Source organism: Cannabis sativa, chromosome 4, assembly GCF_029168945.1.
Source record: "Cannabis sativa cultivar Pink pepper isolate KNU-18-1 chromosome 4, ASM2916894v1, whole genome shotgun sequence".
In the NCBI taxonomy this organism is placed as follows: Eukaryota; Viridiplantae; Streptophyta; class Magnoliopsida; order Rosales; family Cannabaceae; genus Cannabis; species Cannabis sativa.
Genome location: NC_083604.1, coordinates 53,521,440 through 53,547,892, shown reverse-complemented (window position 1 = coordinate 53,547,892; position 26,453 = coordinate 53,521,440). Strand labels below are relative to the sequence as shown.

Below are 26,453 nucleotides of genomic sequence, written 5' to 3'. Positions count from 1 at the left end.
ATGTCAACTTGGATACGGCAAGATTTCCGGCTCAAATCACATGATTGTCATGTGTTGTTACAACGTTTACTACCGGCAGGTATCCGTAAGTTCTTGAAAAAAGAAATCCGGGACACAATCATTGAGCTGTGTGTGTATTTTAAACAATTATGCTCAAGAACACTTCATGTTTCGGATTTAGAAAAAATGCAAACAAATATTTTAACTATTTTGTGCAAGTTAGAAACAATTTTTCCACCGGCCTTCTTCGACATAATGGTTCACGTAGTTATGCATCTCCCTAAAGAAGCTATACTAGGTGGACCAGTGCAGTACAGGTGGATGTATCCCATTGAGCGCTCAATGTCTGTGTACAAGCAATATGTCAGGAATCGTGCCCGCCCGGAAGGCTCTATTGCTGAATCTTTTGTGGTTAATGAGGCATTAACCTTTTGCTCAATGTACTTTCGGGAAGTGGAAACTCGATTCAACCGTCCTGACCGGAACAATGACATTGTCCAAAACATGCCAACTCGACAATTTTCTGTATTCAAGCATGTTGGTCGACCCATCGGTATGAGGACAGTCGACACCTTACCCATGCAAAGCAAGCGTAAGGCGGAGTGGTACATTTTGAACAATTGCACAGAGGTTGAACCGTATATCAAGTAAGTATAAATTCCATAAACACAAACACACAATAGTCGACTTCATCTAAAAAATTCTTAACTTACTAATAACTGGATTACATTATATAGTGAGCACAAGGAGTTGCTTCAAGCAAGGGGTGTAGGCAATATTGAGACAGTGCAAGAGACTGAGTTCCCTGAATGGTTCAAAACTCAAGTAAGCCTTGTTGCCTCTCAATACTGTTAATCTTGTTCTCAATAACTGTTCAACTTTTCTTAACTTAATATTTTCCCTGATATGTAGATTAATGAACTACGGTTGACCAACCAGGGTGCAGTGTCAGATGAGTTGTATGCTATCGCTAACCCAGCGAATACAGCAATTTATTTTTATCCAGGGTGCATAGTGAACGGTATTAAATTTTTGGTCAAGGAAAGGGATGATAACCGCAAAACACAGAATAGCGGTGTCATGGTCCCCGTGAAGATGGCCAAAATTTTTACGGCACACTTGAAAAAATTATGGAGTTCACTTATTTGAAAGATTGCAGTGTTCTCTTATTTTTTTGTAAGTGGTTTGACACTAACGGGAGTAGAATGGATAGTGACGGTGTTATTACTAGCATCTGCGTCAACCGACAGTGGTACCAAAATGAACCGTTCATACTTGCATCTCAAGCAAAATTGATCTACTACATTCCTGATTTAAAGAACGGTAAAGACTGGCTGATTGTAAATGAGTACATACCGCGCAATGTTTGGGACTTCCCGGACACGGATGGGGAGACACCCTTTGTACAGGAAAACAATTCAATTGAAACCGAGTTCGTTGTTCAACTTCCACAGTTGGATGATGTTGACTATGTTCGCCATGATGTCGACCCAACTAAAGTTGCAAACATCCATCGTGTGAATTCACAAATTTCAACAATTAGATGATTTCATTGTCGATGATGACAACGAGGGTCTAAATACCGAAGAAGACAACTCCTTAGAATTAGAGAGTGACAGTGATGATAATGCTGTATATGTAACTGATGATGAGGATGATGAATTGTAATTGACATAGTGTTTTAAATAAAATAAAAAATTACAACCCTTCTTCTTTAATATGTTTGCAATATGTTAGTTTATTTTAAATAAACAATATGTGTTGTATATGTAGTATGTCTACACCAAAGCCGAAGCTCGAGAAAGAAAGGCGTCAGAGGTAAATACAAGGGCAAGAATGTTGAGGAGGAGCTCTCCAAAACACAATCTGCCAAGTTACCGATTGAGGTGCACGCAGAGACTGGCACCCCCGTAGGCAAGAACGGAAAAAAATTCAACAATATGGCCAAATGGATGACTCGGATGTCTATCCCCATTAATAAATTCAAATGGGAAGATGTCAGTAGAGCTGACATCAACGCACTGTGGGATAGACTTGAGGTATGCCTTACTAATTTTTTTAATTTCTAAATTACTATACTCTTATTAAATTGTAATTAATGTATTAATGTGTAACTTTTTCCAGACCAAGTTTATCCTCCCACGAGATAACCCTACATTCGTAGACTACGGTGAGTACGAGATGTCAAAGGGTTTACGTGACTGGAGGGCAGACTGCAAGAAGAAGTGGATACAAAACATTGAGGAGCTTGGACAGGAGAGGGCCGACATGTCACCTCCTGAGGGAGTAACTCAAGAGGTGTGGACTGACTGCATCGCTTATTGGAGCACAGACAAACAAAAGGTACATTTTTTAAAATTTTAAATTTTGGTAATGTTTAATTTATATAGTCAATAATAAATAATTAATTGTTATAAAAATTATTAATTTCAAAGTAGAGCAAATGAAAAATAAAGAAAGTCGGGGTAAGATGAAATTTTTAGGAGGCTGGGGCTCCAAGCCCATTGTTTCACATGTTGTCGAAGGGGTAAGTTTATATTTAACTATCATTCATTTAACTTTCTCTATTAAAATAACAGTACTAATATATTTTCTCTTGAAAATAGGCTAACCCCGACACAGGAGAACTGCCAACTGCGGTGGAAACTTTTCAAAAGTTTCACCATAAAGGCAACGATTGGCGCAACGAGTTCGCGCAACAAGCTTACGTAAGTTTACGTTTTAATTCAATTTTCATTTATTTCTTTCAATTTATTTTGTGTTAAAATTAACCATTTAACTTACTTGTTTAATTGTTTTAGGAGCAAATGGTTGAAATAGCGGCAACTCAACCAGCGCCCACTGCAGATGAGCCCGAAGAGCCTGCTGTCGATCCTACACAGTACCCCCGAGACTTACCTGTTATGACGCAAGTACTCGGGGAACGATCTCGGCATCTTAGAGGCTTTGGTCATCTCCCCAGACTGAAGGGAGTTGGGGCCAAAAGAGCACCTGCCACGCATCCTTCAGCCCAACCAACTGTTACAATGGAACAGTATGAGGCTTTACAGAAAAAAGTGGAGGAAGCGGAGCAGACAACTCAACATACGAGGCAAAGCGGTATGAGACACAACAACTCTACCTCAGACGATTCCAAGATCAGTTTGAGTATCTTTCTCGAGCTGTGCCGGGTTTCAACTTGCCTCCCATGGATCTTCCACCATTGCCCACTCCCCGGTGCCGGATCATCTGGCCGTCGTCAGTGCCGGGATCGTCATCGCAGCCTCCCGAGACTCAGAGAAACAACGATGACGACATTACCCGCCTATAGAACTGTACTTTTTTTATTATCCAGTTCGAAGATTTAACATTTTGTTTATATACTGATTTTAGTAGTAATTAATGTTGGTTTATCTTGTAATGTAAATTATGTTGGTTTATTTTGTTAATATAATATTATAATTATTTAAAAAAATATAATTAATTATATTTAATTAATTAATATTAAAATTAATTAAATATAATTAATTAAATTTTTTTAAAAATAAAATTTAATACTTTTGCCGGCGCAATAGTGCGCCGGTAAAAAGTGACAAAAACAATTGGCGCCAACAGCCAGGTTGGCGCCAATAGTTTTCCCGGCGCACTACATGCGCCGGCAAAACTATTGGCGCCAACTGCGGGCGTTGGCGCCAATAGTTTTGCCGGCGCACTATTGCGCCGGCAAAACCTAATCATAGCAGGTTCAAGGCGGATAAGGGTATTTTTTAACACCGGCGCTTATTTATTGCCGGCGTTATTCCTCGCCGGTAAAAGGACGTTTTACCGGCGCAGTTAATGTACGCGCCGGTAAAAAGTCCTTTACCGACCAAGCTTCCCGCATAAGCTTTGCCGGCGCACAACCGCGCCGCAAAGCTTTACCGGCGTTAGCCGTGTACTTTTGCCGGCGCAACAATGCGCCGGTAAAAGCTGGATTTCTTGTAGTGAGACCAAAGTTTGAGTTCAAACTCCAAACTTGATTAAAACCAACCAACAACCACTAGAACCTGCTTAAATCCATTTATCTAAACATAATTAAGCTTTAGAAAACAAAACAAAACATTAACAGCAGTCACAGCAACATAACACCAAGCATGCAAAAATTCACTTTCCTTAAACTTCAAGAAAATAAAGAGGAGGTGCAAGAGCTATACCTTGGCTTGGATTTACTAACAATTAGCTAAGAAAGACTTGAATTACTGGGAAAGATCCAACCCTAGCAGCCCCAAGAAATTTTCGAGAGAGAGAGAGAGAGAGAGAGAGAGAGAGAGAGAGAGAGAGAGAGAGAGAGAGAGAGAGAGAGAGAGAGAGAGAGAGAGAGAGAGAGAGAGAGAGAGAGAGAGAGAGAGAGAGAGCTTGAGAGAAAATGAATTTTCCTTTACCTTTCTTTTCTTGAAAATGGGATAATGGTGATAAATTAAAAAGCATCAGCCATTACACTAAAAGAATCAAGTTACTAAATGTATCTAAGTCCACTAAAGGACAAAATACACATGGGGCAAAATGACCATCTTGCCCCTCCCACACTAATACAACATAAAAGGGTACTAAGGTTATTTTGGGAAATTCTAAATTCCTGACTAATCTCGACATTCTCAATGTCTAACTATATCGCCCCACTATACTAAAATACTAAGATGTGATTCAACTAAGCCATACACCGCGTTCCAATGTTGCCGAACACTGAACATGGAAAAATATGAAATTTCTATATATGACATATAAAATGCATTCTGAATTTAAATAAATCATCATAAATTAATAATTAAGAATTAATAACTAATTTTCATAATTAAACCCTAATTATCTACTAATTTCCAAATTTAAGCTAAGCGGTCTTTACATATAATACACAAAAAATATATTATACTTCAAAAATATATACAGTTATAATATATATACACATAACAGAAAAAAAAAATATATATATACATAGACAAAGCATATCAACAAAAAAAATCCAAAAATTAAGAACTCAAACCCTAAATCATTTACAGTGATCTTGAAACAAACAAAGAAAGTTTTCATAGAAAAAATGTTAAAAACAATGGAGATTGGAGATGACTTACAGTGAGTTGTCTAGGACTTTGCGACCGTTTTTGAATTTTTGCACGAAATCAACCCTCCTCAGTCTTTGGCTAGTGCTAGGTTCGAAAATAAAGAAAAAAAAAAACGGAATAGGCAGAGTAGTAAAATCAAATAAAACATGTCAATCTTTAACAAAAATCAAATAAAACAAGAAGAAGAATGGGCGGAGTAATAAAATACACATACCTTGGAAGACTTTTGAGGAAGAAGAACAAGAAGAAGAAGAATGGGCGGCCGAATAGGGGATGAGAAATTAGGGTTTGAGTTTTGAAGAGAAAAGAGGGGAAAATGGAGAATGTTGGTTTGATGGGGTATATATAGGGGTATTAGCGGCGGCCGATAGTCCGCCACTAATAGTAATTAATAATTTTTTATTTTTTAATTATTATTAGTGGTGGGGTCCGCCGCTAATAATATTCGAACTGAATGGGCGGGAAAAATCCCGCCCATTTACTAACGGCGGGGTATTAATAGCAGACCCTGCCATTACTAGTATTAGCGGCGGGCATTAGCGACGGACAGTCCGTCGCTAATAGTATTTTTTTTTTAAAAAAAATTGCCCAATCAGCGACATACATCAATGTTCGCCGCTCATACCACCAATATTAGTGGCAGATTTTGTCTATCGCTAATAACTCTACCGCTATTTAGCATATTTGTTAGTGTCAGTGGGAGAACCTCGAGTCAATTTGGGAGAAAACTCTAATCTAGAGACCCTAAGAGAAGTGGTAGGGAAAGCCCAGACTCACACTAATACCCTTCACCATAATCAAGAGGAAACACGCGCTATGGTGAACCATTTGTTCAAAAAATAGAGGCGTAAATTCCAAGTGTGGATGGATAAACGAGCTGAGTCCATGCACGCCCAGTAGGAAGAAATCAATCACATATAAAGGAAAGATACCGACTTAATTAAAAGATTCCACCAACAAACTGGGGACAGGTACTGGAAACCCACCGCTCAGAAGAGATCCTAACTAGGGAAAAGAGCCTCACATCCCCTCTAGAGGACAACAGTATGGCTTAGAGGAGCGCCCAACAAATTATGTGCAAACACCCCGACACAACATAACATCCAACTTGCACAAAAGAGATAAAAATAACTGAGGCTTTGATGTTACTAGTTTATATTCAAAATATTAAAAAATTGAAAACTCTAGGTCTCGAGATCAAACTGTTAAAAACCTAGTGGATGACCAAGTTTTTCTCGGTCATCACCTTAGAAGAGAAGACCAACACAACTTTTGACCCCAACCTGAAGGAAGGATGGATGATGGACCTCCCGAACTAGCTAAGAGATCTTGAGGACGTGTGGCAGTGTACAACCAAGATGGGCAAGTCCAAATCTATAGGCTACCTCAACATACAGGCCAACAACCTCCTTAAGGTCGTACAAATTCTCATTATGGGCAACCGTACTCGAGCAAAACTAATGTTGGAGCTAATAGTGGACAGCACAACAATTGTCGTCGTGATAATCATCGTACCCACAAAAAAAATTAGAAAAATCCTCCAAACGATGATAATCTCCATAGGCCACCTCGGTCCACGAGCCAACTAAGTAGAAGAGCTCTGGGTGACTCTGTCTTCCAAAAGATAGGGCCCAGAGCTTATCTTCGAGACGATTTGAATCGTAAGTGAGAAAATCGAGACGAACATTTTTTCCCTCTGCCTAACAATCAACTGAGTAATGTGGAGAAATACATTCCACAAAACAAAGACACACCTTTGTACCTTTTGATGCTCGGTCAACAGGTGACAGGGGCCGATCAACAAGCAAGTCAAGTTGATCCAGGGGCACAAGCCCAATTGGATCAACTTAAAAGCCTCATTCAAGCCCTGGCGAGCCCAAAACTCATTGACTTGGAGCTTGATCAAACAAGAGGATCACCATTTTCTATACAGATCAATTCCCTAAATCTTTCGACAAAATTGAAAATGCCTTCTTGGAAGATGTATACGAGAAAAGAATATCCATTTTTGCATATTATATACTTTGAGATACAAATGGACCTATAGATAGTGAAGGATGATGTACAATGTAAAATTTTCTCTGGTACCTTGGCAGAGGCCGCCCTGGAATGGTACTTCAAGTTAGCACCATGAAAATTTAATTCGTGGGATGTCTTTGCCTCAGAGTTCTACGCGCAATTCACATCTCCAAGACAGCTCCCCACTCACTTAGAAGACCTGGTCGACACAATCAATTTCGCTAAGAGATGCGACAAGTGTCAGCGCATTGCTACATATGTCTATAGCCCCCAAGAAAATTGAACTCCATCACAAGCCCATGGCCATTTGTAGGATGGGGCATATATCTAATTGGCGAGCTGCTAAAAGGCAAGAGAGGAGTCAAGTATGTCATCATCGCAATTGATTATTTTACCAAGTGGGCCGAAGTAGAAGTACTCACCACCGTTACTGTTGTAAAACTTTACGAGTTTGGATTTTGAGCTATAATGTGCAAGTTCAGCATACCCTAAAAACTAATTTCTGACAATGGTAAACCTTTTGATTATACAGAAATATAGTAACTGTGCAAGAACTTAGGGATACAGAAGGCTTTTTTTGCAACCGCATGCATATCCCCAGAGTAACGGGAAAACTGAGGCATTCAACAAGTTAATCAAGCATACCATCAAAGGAAAGCTCAAAGAAAGGAAAGACATATGGCAAGAAGAATTACCTAAAGTATTGTGGTCGTACAATACCACACCGCAGTCAACAATTGGCAAAACTCCCTTCTTACTTTCTTATGGGTGCAAAGCCATTGTTCCAGGTGAAGTAGAGGCAGGTTCACTCCATCGCGATGCTTTCAATGTCAAAGAAAATGAACTGGGATAGCTTCTCCCATTAGATTTGTTGGAAAAAAAACGTAATCAAGCTAAAATAAAAAAAAATGTAGCCTATATATCAACAATGCACGATGCATTATTTTATTTCGAAGGTTAATGAAAGAAACCTGCAAGTAGGAGACTTGGTACTCTGCAAAGTCGCGGTTTATCAAGTCGCATATGTTGCTGCACTTAATTCAAGAACTGATGAAACTTTTTTTTTCATTTATTCTTTAAACGTTTATTTTGATTTGATTCTGTAATATATTGTAATAACGGCCCTGCTAGACAAATTATGTAATCCTAAAGGGAACTTATTTTCTATATAAATGAATGATCCAAATCAAATAAATTAGGCTGAAATTATTACCATAAGTGAACTAAGCAAACCAAACTCTAACCACTATAATTCTCTTATTTTCTCTTTATTTTTGCTTTCATTTTTGTCTATTTTAGTAGCTTATATTATGAGTACTTACTATTTTATTAAGTCAGTACTCGCATAACTGTTAGTGAATATTCTAACTTTGTTTGAGTAATCGCAATATTTAGTGTTGTCTAAATTCTACCGACAACATGATGTATTTGTAATACCCTAGAATTAAGAAATGAATTAGCAAAATCCTAAATAGATAATTATGAATAATTGAGGAATTATATTATATATAGTTCCATAAATGTGAATTAATATGATTTATTATATGGTAAGATCCCGTTGGTGAGCCAGGGGCATTTTAGTAATTAAGACCCGAGAAGGGTAAAATGATTAAATAAATTTAATAACGTGCTTATTAAAACTATATTATTATATAGTATGCCTGTGTTGTCTTTTCAGGTGTGTTCTGACAGGTTGGCGCGGTATAGTCACAACCGGGTATTTCGGGCAGAGCGGGGTTCGAGCCCGAAATACAATTTGGGATTAAATGTTTGCATTTTATTTGATATTTGATAATCTGAATTTTATTTGGAAAATTTATGAGTGTGATATGACAATTATGCCCTTGTTTGTGTGGATATATGGAAATTGGCCCTAAGGGCATTTTAGTAATTTAGCCTTTATGAGTTATGAGTTGGGAAATTGGATTTTTGACAAAATGAATTAGAAATTCTGGTCTTTCTCTCTCTCTTGGATGAACCATCTTTCCCTCTCTAACCCTCTTGAAAGTTTCAAGTTTTATAGTGAATTGCTTGAGTTTTGCTTGAAAATTGAAGTGGAATATTGGGGAAGTTATTGTGCTTAGCCTTGCAAGAATTTGAGGTAGCTTCTAAAGCTTTAATTCTTATGTTTATTGCTGATTTTTGATGTTGGATGATCATGGAAAAAGGGTTGTGAAGCTTGGTGTTGCATGTGTTTGAATTTTGAATTGCCCTAAATGAGTTTATACATGTTTTGTTGTGATTTTGTTGTTGAGCCTTAGATGAAATGATTAGGGTATTTTCTTACTTATATTCAGGTCTCAAATTTAATGTTTATTGTTGGAAATAAATTGAGATGCTTGGCTTTGAAGTTGTTAGCTATGAGCTTGAAGTTTTGGAGTTTAAACATGAGTTTGAGTTGATTTTTATAATATGAAATTGTGAATTTTATGCATGAAGTATGTGTTGTAAACTCTCTGTATGATGATTAAAAACTTATTTTGTGGTTTGGGAGTTTTGGTTATGAATTGGGTTGTTTGGATGTGATTTAAGGGCTGAAATTCGTGGTTCACTGCTAGTTTTTTGGGTTTAAAACCCAGGTGCCGCGGCATGGTTTTAGCATGCCGCAACGCGCCCTTTTCTTTCTGGGTAGATCCTTTTTGCAAACTTCAAATAGCCATAACTTTGTGATTTGGATTCCAATTTGGGAGTTCTATATACCACTGGAAAGCTCTTTTCGAGCTCTATCTGAATATGTGAATTTTAAATGCCATGTGAATATTTTATGAAAGTGAAATCAGGGGTTAACCCTATTTATGAAAATCCCAGATTTGTTTGACTAGGATTACCGGCACCTGATCAGGAGCACCTAGGGATTCAGAATCTCTGACATTGCGGGACAACAGGTAAGACAGTGATCAGCACGTAGAGTATGCGTAGTGGCACTTATATTAAAAATAGTAACCGGGATTAGGGTTATCACCCTAATATGAGCGGTTGATGGCCTAGGGTTATTACCCTAGTGATATATGTGTATAAATGCCATGCCATGTTAAATGTAATGAGATTTATGGATTATGCACTCAAGGCATAATCAGGTTGGACTCGGTAACCACTACCGAGATGAACCATTCTAAGGCCTTATTGTATTTAGACGTGTGAGAGCAACACGTAGGTCTACGCCACGTAGATATAAATAGATGTGTGAGCGCAACACATAGGTCTATGCCACGTAGACATAAATAGGCATGTGGGTGTAACATGCAGGTCTGTGACACACAGACATATATGAATGGCATTACTGTTTAAATAGCGTGATGAGCATATTATTTTTGTTATGATTTATACTGTCTTGCTGGGCTTGGCTTACGGGTGCTCTACTGTGCAGGAAAGTGTAAGGCATTAGCTGATCAGCCATGAGTTTAGGAGCTGGGCGAAGAATGTACATGTCCGGGCCATATCAGACCAAGCAGGTTAAGGGTCTACCAGTGTTGAATTTTTGAAATTCTATTTTACCGCTTAGGCCAGCTAACTGAAAGAGACTTGTAATAAAGTTTGTAAATATTTTTGGGATCCTAACTGTTGTAAAGTTTAAATTATTACAAGTTTTATTTTCATTCTATTTATTGCAAAAGTTTAATTTCTCCGCTATTTTGATTAGTAATCTCGTTTAGGGGATTTGGATTTCGTAAATAACTTGGGTATCGTGCCTAATTATTTAGGGCGTTACAGTATTTGTATCAATTATAATTATCATTATGCTCAAATAAAAACATGCAAAATTTGATGAAAATTTTAATATTTCATAAATATTTTTATTAACATATAAAAGCAAATAACTTTATTATTGTCTTTATTGTGTAATTAATAAAAAAAATGAATGTACATAGTTTATAGTCAATCTATATGGTTAACTATACTAATAAAATAGTATAAATGACATAAAAGTAAATAAGAAAATAGTAATTGTGCTAAATTTTACACAATATTTTTATATGCAAATTTACATCATATATTAGCACATAGAACACATAATTTCCTAAATATATTTTAAATTTGCATTACTTAATTAAATTTTTTAGACATAATTTTGGACATTGACCCAACTCTATTACTTGACACATGTAAGTAGTAATTAACTAGCTTAGGCTTATTTTATTTTAATTTAACCGTTATATAATCAAAGAAATAAAGGGTGCATTTGGTAACACTTATTTTGTAATACCCTAAGATTACAAAAAATTAGATTAGCAAATCTTAACTAATTAATTGTGCATTAATAAGAAATTATATTACTATATAATTTAATATATGAATTATACTAATAAATAATATTTTAAGATCCCGTTGGTAAGCCAAGAGCATTTTTGTAATTTTGACCCGAGAAGGGGTAAAACCATAATTGTAATGATATATCATGCTTATAGAATATATTATTATATAGTATATTTATTCTGTCTATCTGCATGTATTTTTTGACAAGTCGGCACGGTATAGTTACAACTGAGTATTTTAGGCCGAACTGGGTTTGGGGCCCAAAATACATTTATGGAATTTATTTTGGCATTCTTTGGATAAATGGGAAATCTAAAATTTATATATTATTTGTGTGTGTGTGGTGAAATCACAAGTTTGCCCTTGATGAGTGTGTATGTTTATTTTGGCCTTGAAGGGTATTTTGGTCATTTGACCATATTTGATATTATTAACAAAATAGAATTTTTCGCAAGGAATTAATCCAATTTTCTAGTTTTGTTTTCCTAAACCGACCTCTCTCTCTCTCTCTCTCTCTCTCTCTCTCTCTCTCTCTCTCTCTCTCTCTCTCTCTCTCTCTCTCTCTCTCTCTCTCCTTTCTCATATTCTTCAAAGTTTGGTAATTTTTTTTTAAAAAAATTTAGCTTCAATTGGAGGTGTTCTTGGTGTGTTTTGTGTTTAAAGCTTAAGAAACTTGTGGTAAGTTCCTATTCCTCCTTTATTTGAGTTTGATTTTTGAAGTTTTGAGCTTGTGTTTTATGTTTGATGTTCTTGTGTTGGTTTAGATAGATGTTGGTAGGAATTGAAGTGAAAATAGTTGGTTTTTATGGTGATTAAGCTTGTAGATTTTTGAGTTATGCATATCTAGACTTCTTTTTTGAGAATTTTAGAGTCAAAATTGTGATTTAATTTCTGAATATATACTCTGAATTTTCTTCATGTTTTATGCTGTCTTTAAGCTTTGTGCTCATGCTTGTGAAATGGAAGATTATGTTGGTTTTGGCTCAAAGTTTGTTGCTAGTTTTGATTCTTGTAGAACTTGTGTAATTTGCATAATTTGATGTGGTTAAGAGCTTTTTTTTGTGCTCTTAACTTTTTGTTATTGATGTATGCGGTTAGAGAAATGTTTTGGGGGAAAAATCAAACCTAGAAATAAACGGCCAAATAAAATAAACAACGCAAAAAAGGCCCACGTTAAAAGGCCCACAAAAATGAATGCATCTAGGCCCAAGGATATAGAGGGAGGCCCAACTCGGTGTGGACCAGTTATTGATCCTAGTTATTAATCATTAAGAGGCTGCTACGGACAAAAAGAAGGAAAATTATAAACGACGAGAACAAGTAAAGAAAGCACCGACGGAAGCGGAAGAAAGAAAGGGAGAGAATAGGTAACTAACGGATTGAAGATCAACTGTAAGTGAAACGATAAACCGAAATCCGATGAGGCATCCAGATGACTTGCCGACGGAGGAAGTACCTGAAACACAATAGAGGGAGGGTACCGAGGTAACACCACTAGCGAAACAAAGGCCCCCGACGGAGGAGAACTCGGATCCCCTCATACGAGATCTCCGGCAGAAAAAGAAGGTCTCGAGCATAAAGTAAGAAATTGATACTGTCAAGAATGCGATGCCGACGGACACGACACCGCCGAATTTAAGGGAAATAATAGCATTAAAACCCACTAAAAACACAGACACGTGTGACACTGGAGTTATCTATTAGAATACGAACACGTGGCAGGGGTAAAAAGAATAATAGGAAGAGAACACGTGTCGATAAGGGGATAGGAGGATGATAGATCGTCCATGCAAGAGAAGGACGTACATATAAATATAAGAAAAAGGACGTAAGAAAAGGGATTAGGAACTGGAAAAAAAAAGAGCTCACAAAAAGAAATTTTTTCTGTTTTCGACCAAAACAAGAAATTTGTATGTGAATTGTGCATGCCTTGTTGGGGTTTTATTTTGAGTTAGGTGCAAATTCGAGTTAAATGAAATTGGTATTTTCTGGGTGTTCAACCCAAGTGCCGCGGCCCGCCTGTTGGTGTTTCTGGGTTTCCAACCCAGGTGCCACGGCATGGGCTTTGCATGTTGCAGCCTGCTTGGGGTTTTAAGGGTAGTTTGGATCCAAAACTTATTTTGTTTATAACTTTTTAGTCCAAACTCCGTTTGGGACGTTCCAATTATCATTTAAAAGCTCGTTTTGAGCTCTATATGTTTATGCATAATTAAAATGCCAATTATATGATTATGTGAAAGTAGATTTGGGGGTTAATCCTATTTGTGAAATCTCGAGAATTTGTGACTAGGACTACTGGCACATGCTCAGGAGCACCTGGAGATTTGGAATCTCCACATACTTAGGATACCAGGTAAGACACTAGTTAGCACGTAGGGTTAAGCACAGCGGCGCTCATATTTGATATTATGATTGTAACTAAATGTGGAACCTTGGATTATGTTTATTACCCTAAAGTGAGCGGTTATATAGCCTAGGGTTATTACCCTAGTGTTTAAGTAGTTTTGTGTATAATGCCATACTTTATATGTTGAAATGAAGAATTATGTGTTCAAGGCATAATTAGGTTACACTCACTAATTAGAACTGACATAAACCATTCTAATGTCTTATTGTAAACAGACATGTGAGCGTAACACGTGGGTCTATGCCATATGGACATAAATAGGTGTGTGAGCTAACACGCAGGTCTATGTCAAATAGGCAATAAGTGCAGTGCCATCAATAATTATGTGATATTTATTTATTGTGTATATTGGTATTTTTACTGTCTCTCTGGGCTTGGCTCTCAGGTGCTCTACTGTGTAGGAAAGGATAAATCTGTTTGTAATCAACCATGAGTTCAAGGGCTTGGCGGTAGATGATACATGTTCGGGCCATACTAGACCATGCGGGTTGGGTCTACCAGTGGATGTATTTTGTTCTCTTGGATTTTGCCGCCTAGGTCGGCATGTAAAGAAACTTGTAATATTTTGCAAAAAATTTTATGGGATACCGTAACACGTTGTCTTTCTAGAATGGTAGTAAAGTTTAAATAATTACAAGTTATATTTTACTCTGTACTAGATTTAAAGTTTAAAAAATTTTCTTGCTCTTATTTCTAGTAATCCTGGTTTAGCGGGATTAGGTTATATTATTGGTTGTTGTAGCGTGCCTAATTCTTAGGGCGTTACAATTTTTGATCAGTTTTTTGTTTTTTAATTAGAATAGTGAAATATTTTCCTAAAATATCTCTTATAAAACTCTTTTCACTTTTCAATTTTTTAACTGAGAATCAAAGTTTTGAAAACAAAAAAAAAAGTTACTTTTAATTTTTTAAACAAATTTTTTATTATTATTTTATTTTCTTAATCAATATTTTGGACTCTAAATCCAACCTGAACCTTGGGACCCAAACCCCACCCGAACCCTAATGTTGGTCTGGACCTCAGACCTAGACCAAAACCTGAACCCAGATCTAGACCTTGGCCTCGGACTCGTACCCGAACCTCGATCCTAGACTAAGACCTAGACCCTAGCCTCGGCCCACACCCAAACCCGGCCTCGAACTTGGATCCCTAACTCAGACCCAAACCTCGGCCTTGATTCTAGACTCGACTCGGATCCAAACCCGAACTCTGGCCACGGACCTGGACCTGGACCTAACTTAAATAAAATCAACAAATGAAAATGAAATGAATTTTATAGAACACACTTTTGTCTGCTTTTAAAATTGAAAATCAAAAGTAGTTATAAAACATATTATTAATTTTAAAAAATAAAATATTTAATTTTTATTTTTAAAAATAATAGTGTTATCAAATGTGATCTAACATATAACTTTTATATATGTTGTAGTTTCATGGTAATTAAAAACAAGAGATATATAATGGACAAGCTAAACATATTGTGCGGGTCAACTACCTCACTAAGTATTGAATACATATGATTGATTGTTGTCAAAATGTTTACTTATCTTTTCAAGTCAAATTTTTAAAGTTAATTAATTGATTAGTTTTCACTGTAGCTATATCTAACAAAACATAAATGTCTTTTTTGTAATACTTTGAATGAATTTGATTAATACATCATGTTAGTTGAGAGATATTTTGTAAAACACAATTAGTTGCTATACTCTTAATATAGGATAACAGGATAAAACAATAACTTTTATTCTATTTTATACCTCGATCTCAATAAAGTGTAATTATAAATCAATTCTAGTACTGATCATGTAAGCTCTTTTTCTTTTTACTGGGAATAAGACTCATAAATATAGACAAAGACAACCTTATATTTGTATTGTTCACTTTAAATTTATAAGTGTACATTATTCTCAAAAAATTTCGTATTAATAGAATAGTATTCATATTCTTATTTAATTGCATATCTAACAATTACTAAAAGATATTAATCATACATATCTCATTTATATACTATAATAATACACATAAAAAAAAGCTCATATAATAATAATTATCAAACAACTGAAGACAAGTGACACATCTCCTAATTAAAATGTTAACTTAATTAATTCGATTTTATTAGTCGAAATGAAGGTGATATACAAGTTGTAGCAGTTTCTAAACGTATTAATTTAATATGTTCTTGTATAATATTTTTATATTGGTTACATGTGATCATTCCAGAAATAATGATAAGCACTTATATAACATACTGTATAATTGATCTTATCCTCATAAGAATACAACGCTCTCTTATGCATTTATGCTTATTTATAGAAATACATTAATTTGTATAAGAAGTAATACTTTATCAATTATAGAAAATTAAAAATTATGATGTTACAATAATATTATAACAATATTTAAAAGTAACATAGAACTTTCTATGAAAATCATAATAATATTATAGAGTCGTAATGATGTTGCTTCTCTCGTAAACAAACAAAATTTTGTAATATATTATGATTAATCTTGAAAACATTTACTACATGCAAGTTGGATTATTTTCCTAATTCTATATATAGTATCACATATAGAAAAAGAAAAATAAAGAAGAAATCAAGTTGATGCCATCCAAGAGATTTCTTAAATAACTCTTTTGTTAAATATACACAACAAAGTCAATGATAAAACAAGCAAGCAAGTAATCACTTTCTACAGAGAAAACTTCCAAAAGACTTGAGTCCAAATACACTTAAAAACTGTAAAGAACAGCAGAAAAAACAAAAATTGAAAAGCAACTGCTCCTATTTGAATGTAGCTCATCTATTTTTTAACTTATCGCTTATCAGTTTTAGAGAGTTGAATTATTACTCAACAACGACGTACGTATATATATGGCATAAGCAGAAGCGAATATCTCGTTCAAAGAAAACATTGCATTTGTTTCATTATATTAATTTATACCTATTATCATTAATTAATCAAGTTGCTTAGTTTTTAAAACATGGTTGATGTTGCATATTGATTTTCCTAGCTGGCCCTTTCTATGTTTGATAAGTACTTATTGACTAATGATATAAACAAATAAGAGGCCCAAATATTTAAATATATGTTTATTTATACGTGATAAATACAAATATTTGTGATTAGGTGATAAACTTAAGAAGATATATTAAAATATATATTTATTAATATTTTAAATTTTCTATCCTCTGCTAGGGTTTGTTGTTCCTAAATCCTTAATTGTCTAGGTCCTCTTGTCTTTTTCCTCCACCCTGGCCCAAAGTCTTCTATGGGCTTCAGTGTGGCTTGGTCGAGGTCTATAATTGAGCAGCAGGCGTAGCATGATGGACTCTCTCTCTCTATGTGTTGTAATTCTTTTCTCCATGGGTTGTTCTGTGACATCGACAATTTCTTTTGAGTTTTGGCCCTTGTCCGGTGCAATTGGGAGGTTCGTCTGATCGAGATCTAGGTAGGATTGTTGGTGGTGACATGGTGGTCTAAGGATGGCCCTTCTTTCGAATCGGGCAGGGACTCGATCTGGGCTTCGATCGATGGTGTTATGACAGGAGGTCAGTTGTTCCAATTCAGATATGGTATTAGGTTTTCCTACTACGATTAGGTTCTGAGTAAATTGCGGTAAAATCCACAAAACTTTCACTTAGGTAGCAATTAAATCCAAAACCCAAATTTTAATAATAAAATTCCCAAAATTCGTGTTCTATTAGCTAGCAATTTACCATTTTAATTAATTTTTAGGTATTAGCTGACATGTTGTACTGTCCACGTGATCACAATATATTGTCCACACGGACACAATGTACACATTATGTACACATGGCACAATTAATTAAAAAAAATGTAAATTAATTAGAATTGAAAGTAATAAAAATGTTAAAATCGTAAACCCATAAAATTCATCGCTCTTAAGATTTACATCAAAATTAGATTGAAAGAATGACTTAAATCCCAAATCTCAATTTAAACAAAAACTAATATTTAGACTCATTTATCGTATACTAATAATCTAACAAAAACTCAAACAATTCAAAATTACAAACCCAAAATATAGACTTGTTTGAGTTTGTATCTAATGATCTTGTAAAAGAGAAGCACCCATTCGTAGGACCTCAAAGAGTTGTTAATCTATCATTCTCTTCCATAAACCGTTGAACTTCTACATTTTTTTTTACATTTTCTCAACATAATAATGATAAAAATAAAAATCTCAACATCATAAGAAAATAAAGGTTGAAATTAGGCTAACTGTTCTATCTTCAAGCTTAACACCAAACACAAACCCAGATAAATTAAAAGGCTCATTGAAATTCAAACTCTTTTTTTCAAATCCAAAGAAATTCAAAAACCCTCCTGACACTAGTAATGTTTGACTGTCTAAACAAAAAAAATATAACACTTGATAAGAGGAGGGGCTCCATGTTGGAAATTTATTTTACCAGGATCTTAGATCTACTCACAAGTATGTTTATTAACATCCTAAATAAGAACTTTCTAAAACGATAAATTAAACACATATAAAGTTTAAGAAACCTTACATTGGGTGCAGCGGAATAATATGACTCCTTCCGTTCAGATATCTAGCCCTTGATTCCTTTCTGTAGCAGAGCATTATCAATATCTGAACCTGGATCTCTTTCTCTCAATCTTTGATGCTGAAACTCGCTTGCTGATGATCTTTCTTCACGATCTTCCTCACTATGATTGAGGTATTGCTTGATGTGTGTGGGCACTACTCTAATCACTAAGGATTTCGAAATATTGAAGAAGAAGAGAGGGAGTGGTCAGCCAGATAGGGAGAGAGAAGGCTCAGGTTTTCTGAATCAGAAGAAGTGTTTTTCCTGAAGCCTTCACTATCTATTTATAGCATTCCACTAGGGTTAGATTTGAATTATATGACATTAAAATAATGAAAAAATCAATTTAAAATACCTACAAAGGTGGCCGGCCATACACTTAGTGGATTGGGCCTTGTTTTTGCAATTTCGCAATTTTAACACCTTTTGTATCTGATTTTCTCAAAAATGCCAATTTCCTAATTTAAACATTTAAATGCCAATTCTAACTATTTAATAACTATAAATAATTATTAAATAATATTGTCATTTATCCTATTTATTAATTGAACCATACAAAGTATCATAATTAACAAATATGCCCCTATAAACTCTTTCTTTACAATTTCGCCCTTACTTAGTGAAAATTTCACAAATAGACATAGTCTAATTTGTGAATTATAATTGATTAATCAAAATCAATTACATGAGTCTTACAAGCAATATTATCTCAACTAGTGGGGGGACCATGGGTCTATATAATCGAGCTTCCAATAAGTAGATCAAGAATTTAACACTAAAATTCACTAACTTATTAATTCTTCGTTGAATCCACGCATAGAACTTAGAATTGCACTCTCAGTATATAGAATGCTCTATATGTTCCACCATATAGATACATCATTAGTTATCCATTGTTATAATCCTAATGTGATCAATGATCCTCTATATGAATGATCTACACAGTAAAGGGATTAGATTACCGTAACACCCTACTATGTATTTTATCCTTAAAACACTTGACCCCGTATAAATGATATTTCAGCTTATGTGAAATGAGATCTCCACCATTTATTTTCGTTTGGTCAAGCTCGAAGGTGATCATCCTTTGCTTACTATTCGCCAGATAGAAGCTATAGATTCCATGTTTATGCCAGCGCTCCCACTCAATTGCACTACCGTGTTCCCAAAAAGTACGTATCACCCTGACCTAAAAGTAGGCTTAACTAACAATTCAAGGAACACGAATAGCCTTTAAGATTGAGCCTAATCATAACAGGATTAAGATCATTTGATCTAGGATCAACTTGGCGATATTGACTTGAATAGATTCTACGGTAAGTTTAATTAAATCTAAGTCAAAGTTCAATATCGATCCCTTCCGATGCATACTCCATGCATCCAACCTGAGCTTTACTTTAACCAATGTTCTGGAAAGAACATAGTATTTCTCCAAATACAAGTAAACTCTTGTTGTAGATTATCATATCAGTAAAACCCTGTGTCTGATAAATCTAGGAAACTTTATTCACATAGTCATGTTTACTTTCCAATGTGTTGACGGCACAATAAACAGGATCAAGTATGTGAAAAGGGTTTCAGATGAATTTATACATTATGTACATATAATCATGAAATAAGTCATGTGAACCATGCAACCTTAAATGTTATTTCTGATCTATATTAATAAGTAAATCTGATTATATTGAAATGAGTTTTATTTAGGGCATAAAACCCAACAAACTCCCACTTGCACTAATATAAAACAAAAAGTGCGTTTCAAATAATCTCAACACCTTGATATACAAATCAAGTGTAGTAGTAGTAAACTCCTCGTAATAGGATCTGAAAGGTTGAATTAACCACAACCTTTTCTCCACTATTACTCTTCCTTTAATCACAAAATCATTGATAATGTGAAATTCCTCTCTATATGTCTACTCTCTTGGGATACCGGATTCTATACCTTTGGCAACTACTTTTGGTTAATCAGGAAATTAACACTAGTAGTTTAAGGCAATTTGGAATGATGCCAAAAATGTATAGAACTTTCCTTAGACTGAATAAGTACCTTCCCTGCAACCTTAACATTCAGTCCCTCTCTGGTAGACCTAGAGACTTCAGATAGGTTTTTACACTTCTCCAAAATCACTATTCCACCCCCAGAGTAACCACCATCTTATCAGAAAGATTTACTAGCACAAAGGCAAATTTCGAAATCTGATATGGTGTAGTCTAAGAGTTTTAAACACACACTTATAGACTAACATATAGTTGCTCTTCTTTATCTTAAGATTTACTTGATTGTCTTCCAATGTTCTTCTCCTGGATTAATCTGATACCTACTCATTACTCCCACTCAACAGCAGGTGTCTGGTCTAAGGCATACAAAAGCATATCTAAGACCTCTCACTGTTGATATAAGAAATTCTTTCATGGCTTTATCTTTTCTGGAATAGTTAAGACTTTTCCTTAGATAAATAAAATCTATACCTAAGAAGTTGTGAAGCTTCTATAGATTGCCATTAGAAAGAAAATGCTTCAGCATCTTACTAAAATAAGTTGCTTGCATTAGAGTAAGTAATTACCAGATATACCACAAGCCATAGGTTTAGATAAACTCAAACCTATAATACTAGGAACAGGAAGTTTTGTTAAGTCCATTGAATGGACTTATAAACGAAAATTTCCTTTTATGTCCTTGTAATAGAAAACTTTAGGTTATTCCATGTGAATGGATTAAACCATAGTTCTATTGGCTTTCTTCTTAGTTTCTTATCTTGACAATCCATTACTTGTTTAAACTCACAATGGATTTTAATCACTAGTGTCTCCCAAGTCATAAGAAGGTGAGTTCCTAGAAACTCTCCCACTACGACAAGGCACCGTGAATTATGTCTAAGAAAACTAAATGGTATTGATCTCTTCGGTTGTGACAAGACAACAGAGGCAGTGGGATCATCATATGTTATATAAGATGATAGAACACTTTTGGAATCAAGAATTAAATATCTCCTTTATTTGCTACTTGTTTTTCAGACTTAGTCATTTTCTTAGAAAAGTAGTATTTGTTTGAACAAACACTTTCTTATCTATTGACAATGGGATGGTCCACCCCTAATCACTTAGAATAGCTAACGAACCATGGTTAACAGTTCTAGCTTTTCTTAAGATTTTGATTAGGTCATCCATGAATCTAGTAATGATTTACATTAAGTACCCAACCATTACATCATTTTGAAATTGTATTACCATAGAAGGATTTAGGCAACGACTAGTAACTAATCATCAACATGTAACTCAAAATTTCTGGGGAGGTAAGTTTGGATATAATTCAAAAATCAATTTAATGATCTTTGAACTGCATATCTACTAAATATTTCTCCACCCCTACCAGTTCGCAAGATCAATAAAGAAACAGAAGTATTTTTCATTCATTTGTGTATGTTTTGGTTCACCTTATCAATTGCTTGTCTATTTGATTTATAAACTCATCTGAAACCCTTTTCACATACTTTATCCTCTTTATTGTGTTGTCAACACTTTGGAAAGTAAACATGACTATGTGAATAAAGTTTCCTAGATTTGTGAGACACAGGGTTTTACTGATATGATAATCTACAACAAGAGTTTACTTGCATTTTGAGAAATGCTATGTTCTTTCCAGAACATTGGTTAAAGTAAAGCTCAGGTTGGATGCATGGAGTATGCATTGCAAGGGACCGATATTGAACTTTGACTTAGATTTATTAAACATACCGTAAAATCTATTCAAGTCAGTATCGCCTAGTTGATCCTAGATCAAATGATCTTAATCCTGTTATGATTAGGCTCAATCTCAGGAGGCTATTCGTGTTCTTTGATTTGTTAGTTAAGCCTACTTTTAGGCCAGGGTGATACGTACATTTTGGGAACACGGTAGTGCAATTGAGTGGGAGCGCTAACATAAACATGGAATCTATAGCTTCTATCTGGCGAATAGTAAGCAAAGGATGATCTCCTTCGAGCTTGACCAAACGAAAATAAATGGTGGAGTACTAATTTCACATAAGCTGAAATATCATTTATACGGGGTTAAGTGTTTTAAGGATAAAATACACAGTAGGGTGTAACGGTAATCTAATCCCTTTACAGTGTAGATCATTCATATAGAGGATCATTGATCAAATTAGGATTATAACAATGGATAACTAATGATGTGTCTATATGGTGGAACATATAGAGCATTCTATATACTGAGAGTGCAATGCTAAGTTCTATGCGTGGATTCAACGAAGAATTAATAAGTTAGTGAATTTAAGTAATAAATTCTTGATCTACTTATTGGAAGCTCGGTTATATAGACTCATGGTCCCCCCATTAGTTGATTTCTTGTAAGACTCATGTAATTGGTTTTGATTAATCAATTATAATTCTCAAGTTCGACTATGTCTATTTGTGAATTTTTCACTAAGTAAGGGCGAAATTGTAAAGAAAGAGTTTTAGGGGCATATTTGTTAATTATGATACTTTGTATGATTCAATTAATAAATATGATAAATGACAATATTATTTAGTAATTATTTATAGTTATTAAATAGTTAGAATTGGCATTTAAATGGTTAAATTAGAAAATTGGCATTTTTGAGAAAATCAGACGCAAAAGTGATAAAACTGCAAAATTGCAAAAAGTGAGGCCCGAATCCACACTGCCATGGCCGACCAATTTTATAGGATTTATCCTCTGATATTTTAATTATTTTAATGCCAAATAATTCAAACCTAACCCTAGTGGAATGCTATAAATAGATAGTGAAGGCTTCAGGAAAATTACACTTTCATTCAAAAAAACCTGAGCCTTCTCTCTCTACCTTGGTCGCCCACTCTCTCTCTCTCTCTGTCTCTCTCTTCTTCCTTGAGATTTGGAAATACTTAGTGATTAGAGTAGTGCCCACACACAGCAAGTGATACCTCAATCATAGTGAGGAAGATCGTGAAGAAAGACTTTCAGCAAGAAGGAGTTTCAGCACCAAAGAATCAGAGAAAGAGATCCAGGTTCAGATCTTGATAATACTTTGCGACAGAAAGGATACAAGGGTTAGAAATCTGAACGGAAGGGGTCATATTATTCCGCTGCACCCAATGTAAGGTTTCCTAAACTTTATATGTGTTTATTTCATCGTTTTAGAAAGTTCATATTTAGGGTGTTAATCAACATACTTGTGAGTAGATCTAAGATCCTGGTAAAATAATTTCCAACAACTGGCCTCAGAGCCATGGTAATTGATTTGCTTGCAAGAAATTTGGACTTTAAAACGATGGTTTGATGTTTTGGATGGTATCATGCTGTATTGAGTGTTATATGATGATTGATTGATGTTTGTGAATTTTCGTAAACAATAATTGAATATCTGTTTCTGGAATTATTTTTATTGGATAGTATGGAAAAAATTAAGCAAGTTACCTTTTTACAGAACTCAATTTCGATTTAATTTGAATTAGTTATGATTTTTTGAAGTTTCGAAAAAAAATTCGGGATTGAGCAACAGGAACACGCGCGCGGAAATCATGCAATCTCCTCCCAGCGCCGTGTCCCCTCGCCCAAGCATCCCCCATGCACGCGCGGACCGGTATGCACAGCATACCGTCCATACAACTCTCATTTTTTTCGTTTTTCTTCGTTTTTTCATGCTATTCCATGGATTTAAGTTTCGATTTTTTGTGTAGTTCTGTATTTATACATTTACTATTCCTAATTCAATTCTAATTATCATAATTAAATTAATTAATATTTTTTAAATTTAATTCATGATATTAGTGTAATTTGAATTTGAAAAATAGTAAATATCTATCTTTTTTGCTTAATTATCTATCTTATTTTTAAATTTGATTATATCTTATCTTATTTTTAAATTTAAGGTCAGATATTAAATTTTTTAAATTAAATCTTTTTTTAAATAATTTGACCTTATTTAAATTTAAAATAAGATAACTATAATCATGTAATTTTAAATAGATGTAAGATATTTTGCTAACTTTTAAATTTTGTTATTTTATTTATTTAAATTAAATTTAAAATCTGAAAAAGATATTTACTAATCATTTTCAATTTTTATTTAATTTTTATTTATAAAATAACATTAAATTTTTTAAAAGTAGTTAGCAAATTTTGAAATGATATTTAGGTTGGTTGAAACCTAATTTTTCAAAATTGTAGGTTTAATTTTAAATATTATTTTATTAATTTCGAAAATATTTAAATTTTTAATTTTTTTTTAATTTTCGAAAAATAATTTTTTTATTTAATTAATTTTTCGAAATTATTTATTTAAAATTAAATAAATCCTACATCCAACTATCCAGCTAACCTTGTTGCAGGAGTATGTGTTTTAGCTTGTTTGTAAGTTTTTAAAACCTATTATTGCTTGATTGCAAATAGCCATGGTTAACTTGTTGACAAATCCAATGATATGATTTTAACTCATAGCTCCATTGGTCAAGTAAATAATTTGTAATAGGTATATTTACAATCTTCTTTCATCTGTGTATGACCTTGCAACATGATAGGATCCATCCAAATTGTGTGCCTGTGTGAGCCTATGTGTTTAATTTCATTATAGATGCATATAGGTTGTTGTTGCTAAATAAAATATCATTAGGTCCATTTAGTTTTTGGGCCTATTCAATTAATAACAGTTGTTCATTTTAAGGTTAAATTCCTCTCTTTTGGGCCTTGTGTGAGAGTTGGGAGCCATAGAAGTGGGTACGACATACTGAACCCAGCACCCCCTCACATGAACCACCCCAATTGTGAAGGCCCATTTGCCTGATTTGAATAACTGTACTAGGTTAATTAAATTAGTCTAACCAAATAAAATTGATTAGCAACATAATTAATTTCATTTATTTTGAAATTAATTTAAGAAAACCATAGTTTAAAGAATTTTATATTCTAAGCTAAACTATATGTATTTTCTTGAATTTAATTAAATATAGAATTATAACCATCTAGATTCTTTCTGAAGCTTAATTTAAATTTTTCATTAAATATTCCTATTTAAGTTGATATTTAGTTATCTATAACTAACCAGCTTAAATCTGAATATCTTTTGGATTTAAAATTTCAAATTAAGTTGAGGAATTTTAGGCATTGGTTATTAAGATTCTTTAGATATTTTTTAAGTTGATATTTTTTCAAATATTAACTTAAAATGGAATATTTTCAAATTAAGTGGTTACAACTTAATTTTAATTTAATTAAGTCTATTTTGAAAAATATTTAAGTTGATTTTTTAGATTTTTCTAAAACAACTTAAACAAGATATTTTCAAATTTGTTCGATATTTATTCGAATTTATTTTTCGAATTTAAATAATAATTGAAAATTAATTAAAGTTGATTTTTTATTTAAACCAACTTTAATTTGTAATTTTTCATTATTATAATATGGAATAAATGATTATACAAAATACATATTTTTAAATAATGAGCTTTTAATCAAGAGACATTCGATCTCCATTGTTGGTTTTACATCGCGTTTGTTTTAGTGAGTAATCCTCCCTAATGGAGGAACGTTCATTAGCAATTTCGCACCGTTTAATCTCGAAAGATAAGTAGTTTGTAAGTGTTTTATATGGTATGGATCACCCTAATGGTGGTGACCATATTTGACTTGCAAATTATGAAACAATGGTGGAAGCTCATAAGATAGAATTGCCTTGACTCTCGCCTAAACGGGACAACGCTGAATTCCAATCTTGATCGAATAAAAGGTTGCTAGAATGATTATCATTTTAGATGAGTTGACAACTCTATTCAATGGATGATGCTTTGACTCTCGCCTAAACGGGACACTGTATCAGTTTGTTGAAAGACCTTGGAAAATAAACTATGTTAGATTTAATATTTTTATAACTTATGTGATTATTTGTTATTTTCTGAACATGTGTATGGATTTATGAACCAAAACCTTACTTCTGTTTTATTGATGTGTTGTAGTGTCATTATGAATAACCCTCACCCCGATCCTCTCCTAGTTAATATCTTAGCAAAAGAACTCTATAGTGTGAAAATGCATCCTGGTAGTTGCATAAACTCGCACCTGTTGATGATGAATCTGAAGTTCCAAAAGGCAAATCTACTAGGAATTGATTTATCAAGAG

At 34.1% G+C, this 26,453-nt stretch overlaps 2 protein-coding genes across 2 annotated transcripts; both read left to right on the top strand.

The window, feature by feature from the left end:
- LOC133036997 (uncharacterized) lies at positions 1-2,424 on the top strand. The gene is made up of 6 exons (XM_061113790.1): positions 1-647; positions 738-825; positions 913-1,083; positions 1,182-1,515; positions 1,774-2,039; positions 2,125-2,424. The coding sequence occupies exons 1-6, from the start codon at positions 1-3 to the stop codon at positions 2,362-2,364; spliced, it is 1,746 nt and encodes a 581-aa protein (XP_060969773.1). The 3' UTR covers positions 2,365-2,424.
- Positions 2,425-2,451: 27 nt separating this feature from the next.
- LOC133036996 (uncharacterized) lies at positions 2,452-7,950 on the top strand. Its single transcript, XM_061113789.1, has 4 exons — positions 2,452-2,527; positions 2,607-2,708; positions 2,802-3,314; positions 7,699-7,950. The coding sequence occupies exons 1-4, from the start codon at positions 2,471-2,473 to the stop codon at positions 7,948-7,950; spliced, it is 924 nt and encodes a 307-aa protein (XP_060969772.1). The 5' UTR covers positions 2,452-2,470.
- The last annotated feature ends 18,503 nt before the right edge of the window (positions 7,951-26,453 follow it).

Excerpts from the sequence above, each read along its gene's own strand:
- LOC133036997 (XM_061113790.1), top strand. The coding sequence starts at position 1 with ATGTCAACTTGGATACGGCAAGATTTCCGGCTCAAATCACATGATTGT. Across the intron at positions 648-737 it reads GAGGTTGAACCGTATATCAA|TGAGCACAAGGAGTTGCTTC; the intron begins GTAAGTATAAAT and ends TACATTATATAG. Across the intron at positions 2,040-2,124 it reads CACTGTGGGATAGACTTGAG|ACCAAGTTTATCCTCCCACG; the intron begins GTATGCCTTACT and ends AACTTTTTCCAG.
- LOC133036996 (XM_061113789.1), top strand. The coding sequence starts at position 2,471 with ATGAAATTTTTAGGAGGCTGGGGCTCCAAGCCCATTGTTTCACATGTT. Across the intron at positions 2,528-2,606 it reads TTTCACATGTTGTCGAAGGG|GCTAACCCCGACACAGGAGA; the intron begins GTAAGTTTATAT and ends TCTTGAAAATAG. Across the intron at positions 3,315-7,698 it reads CATTACCCGCCTATAGAACT|AGTAACGGGAAAACTGAGGC; the intron begins GTACTTTTTTTA and ends GCATATCCCCAG.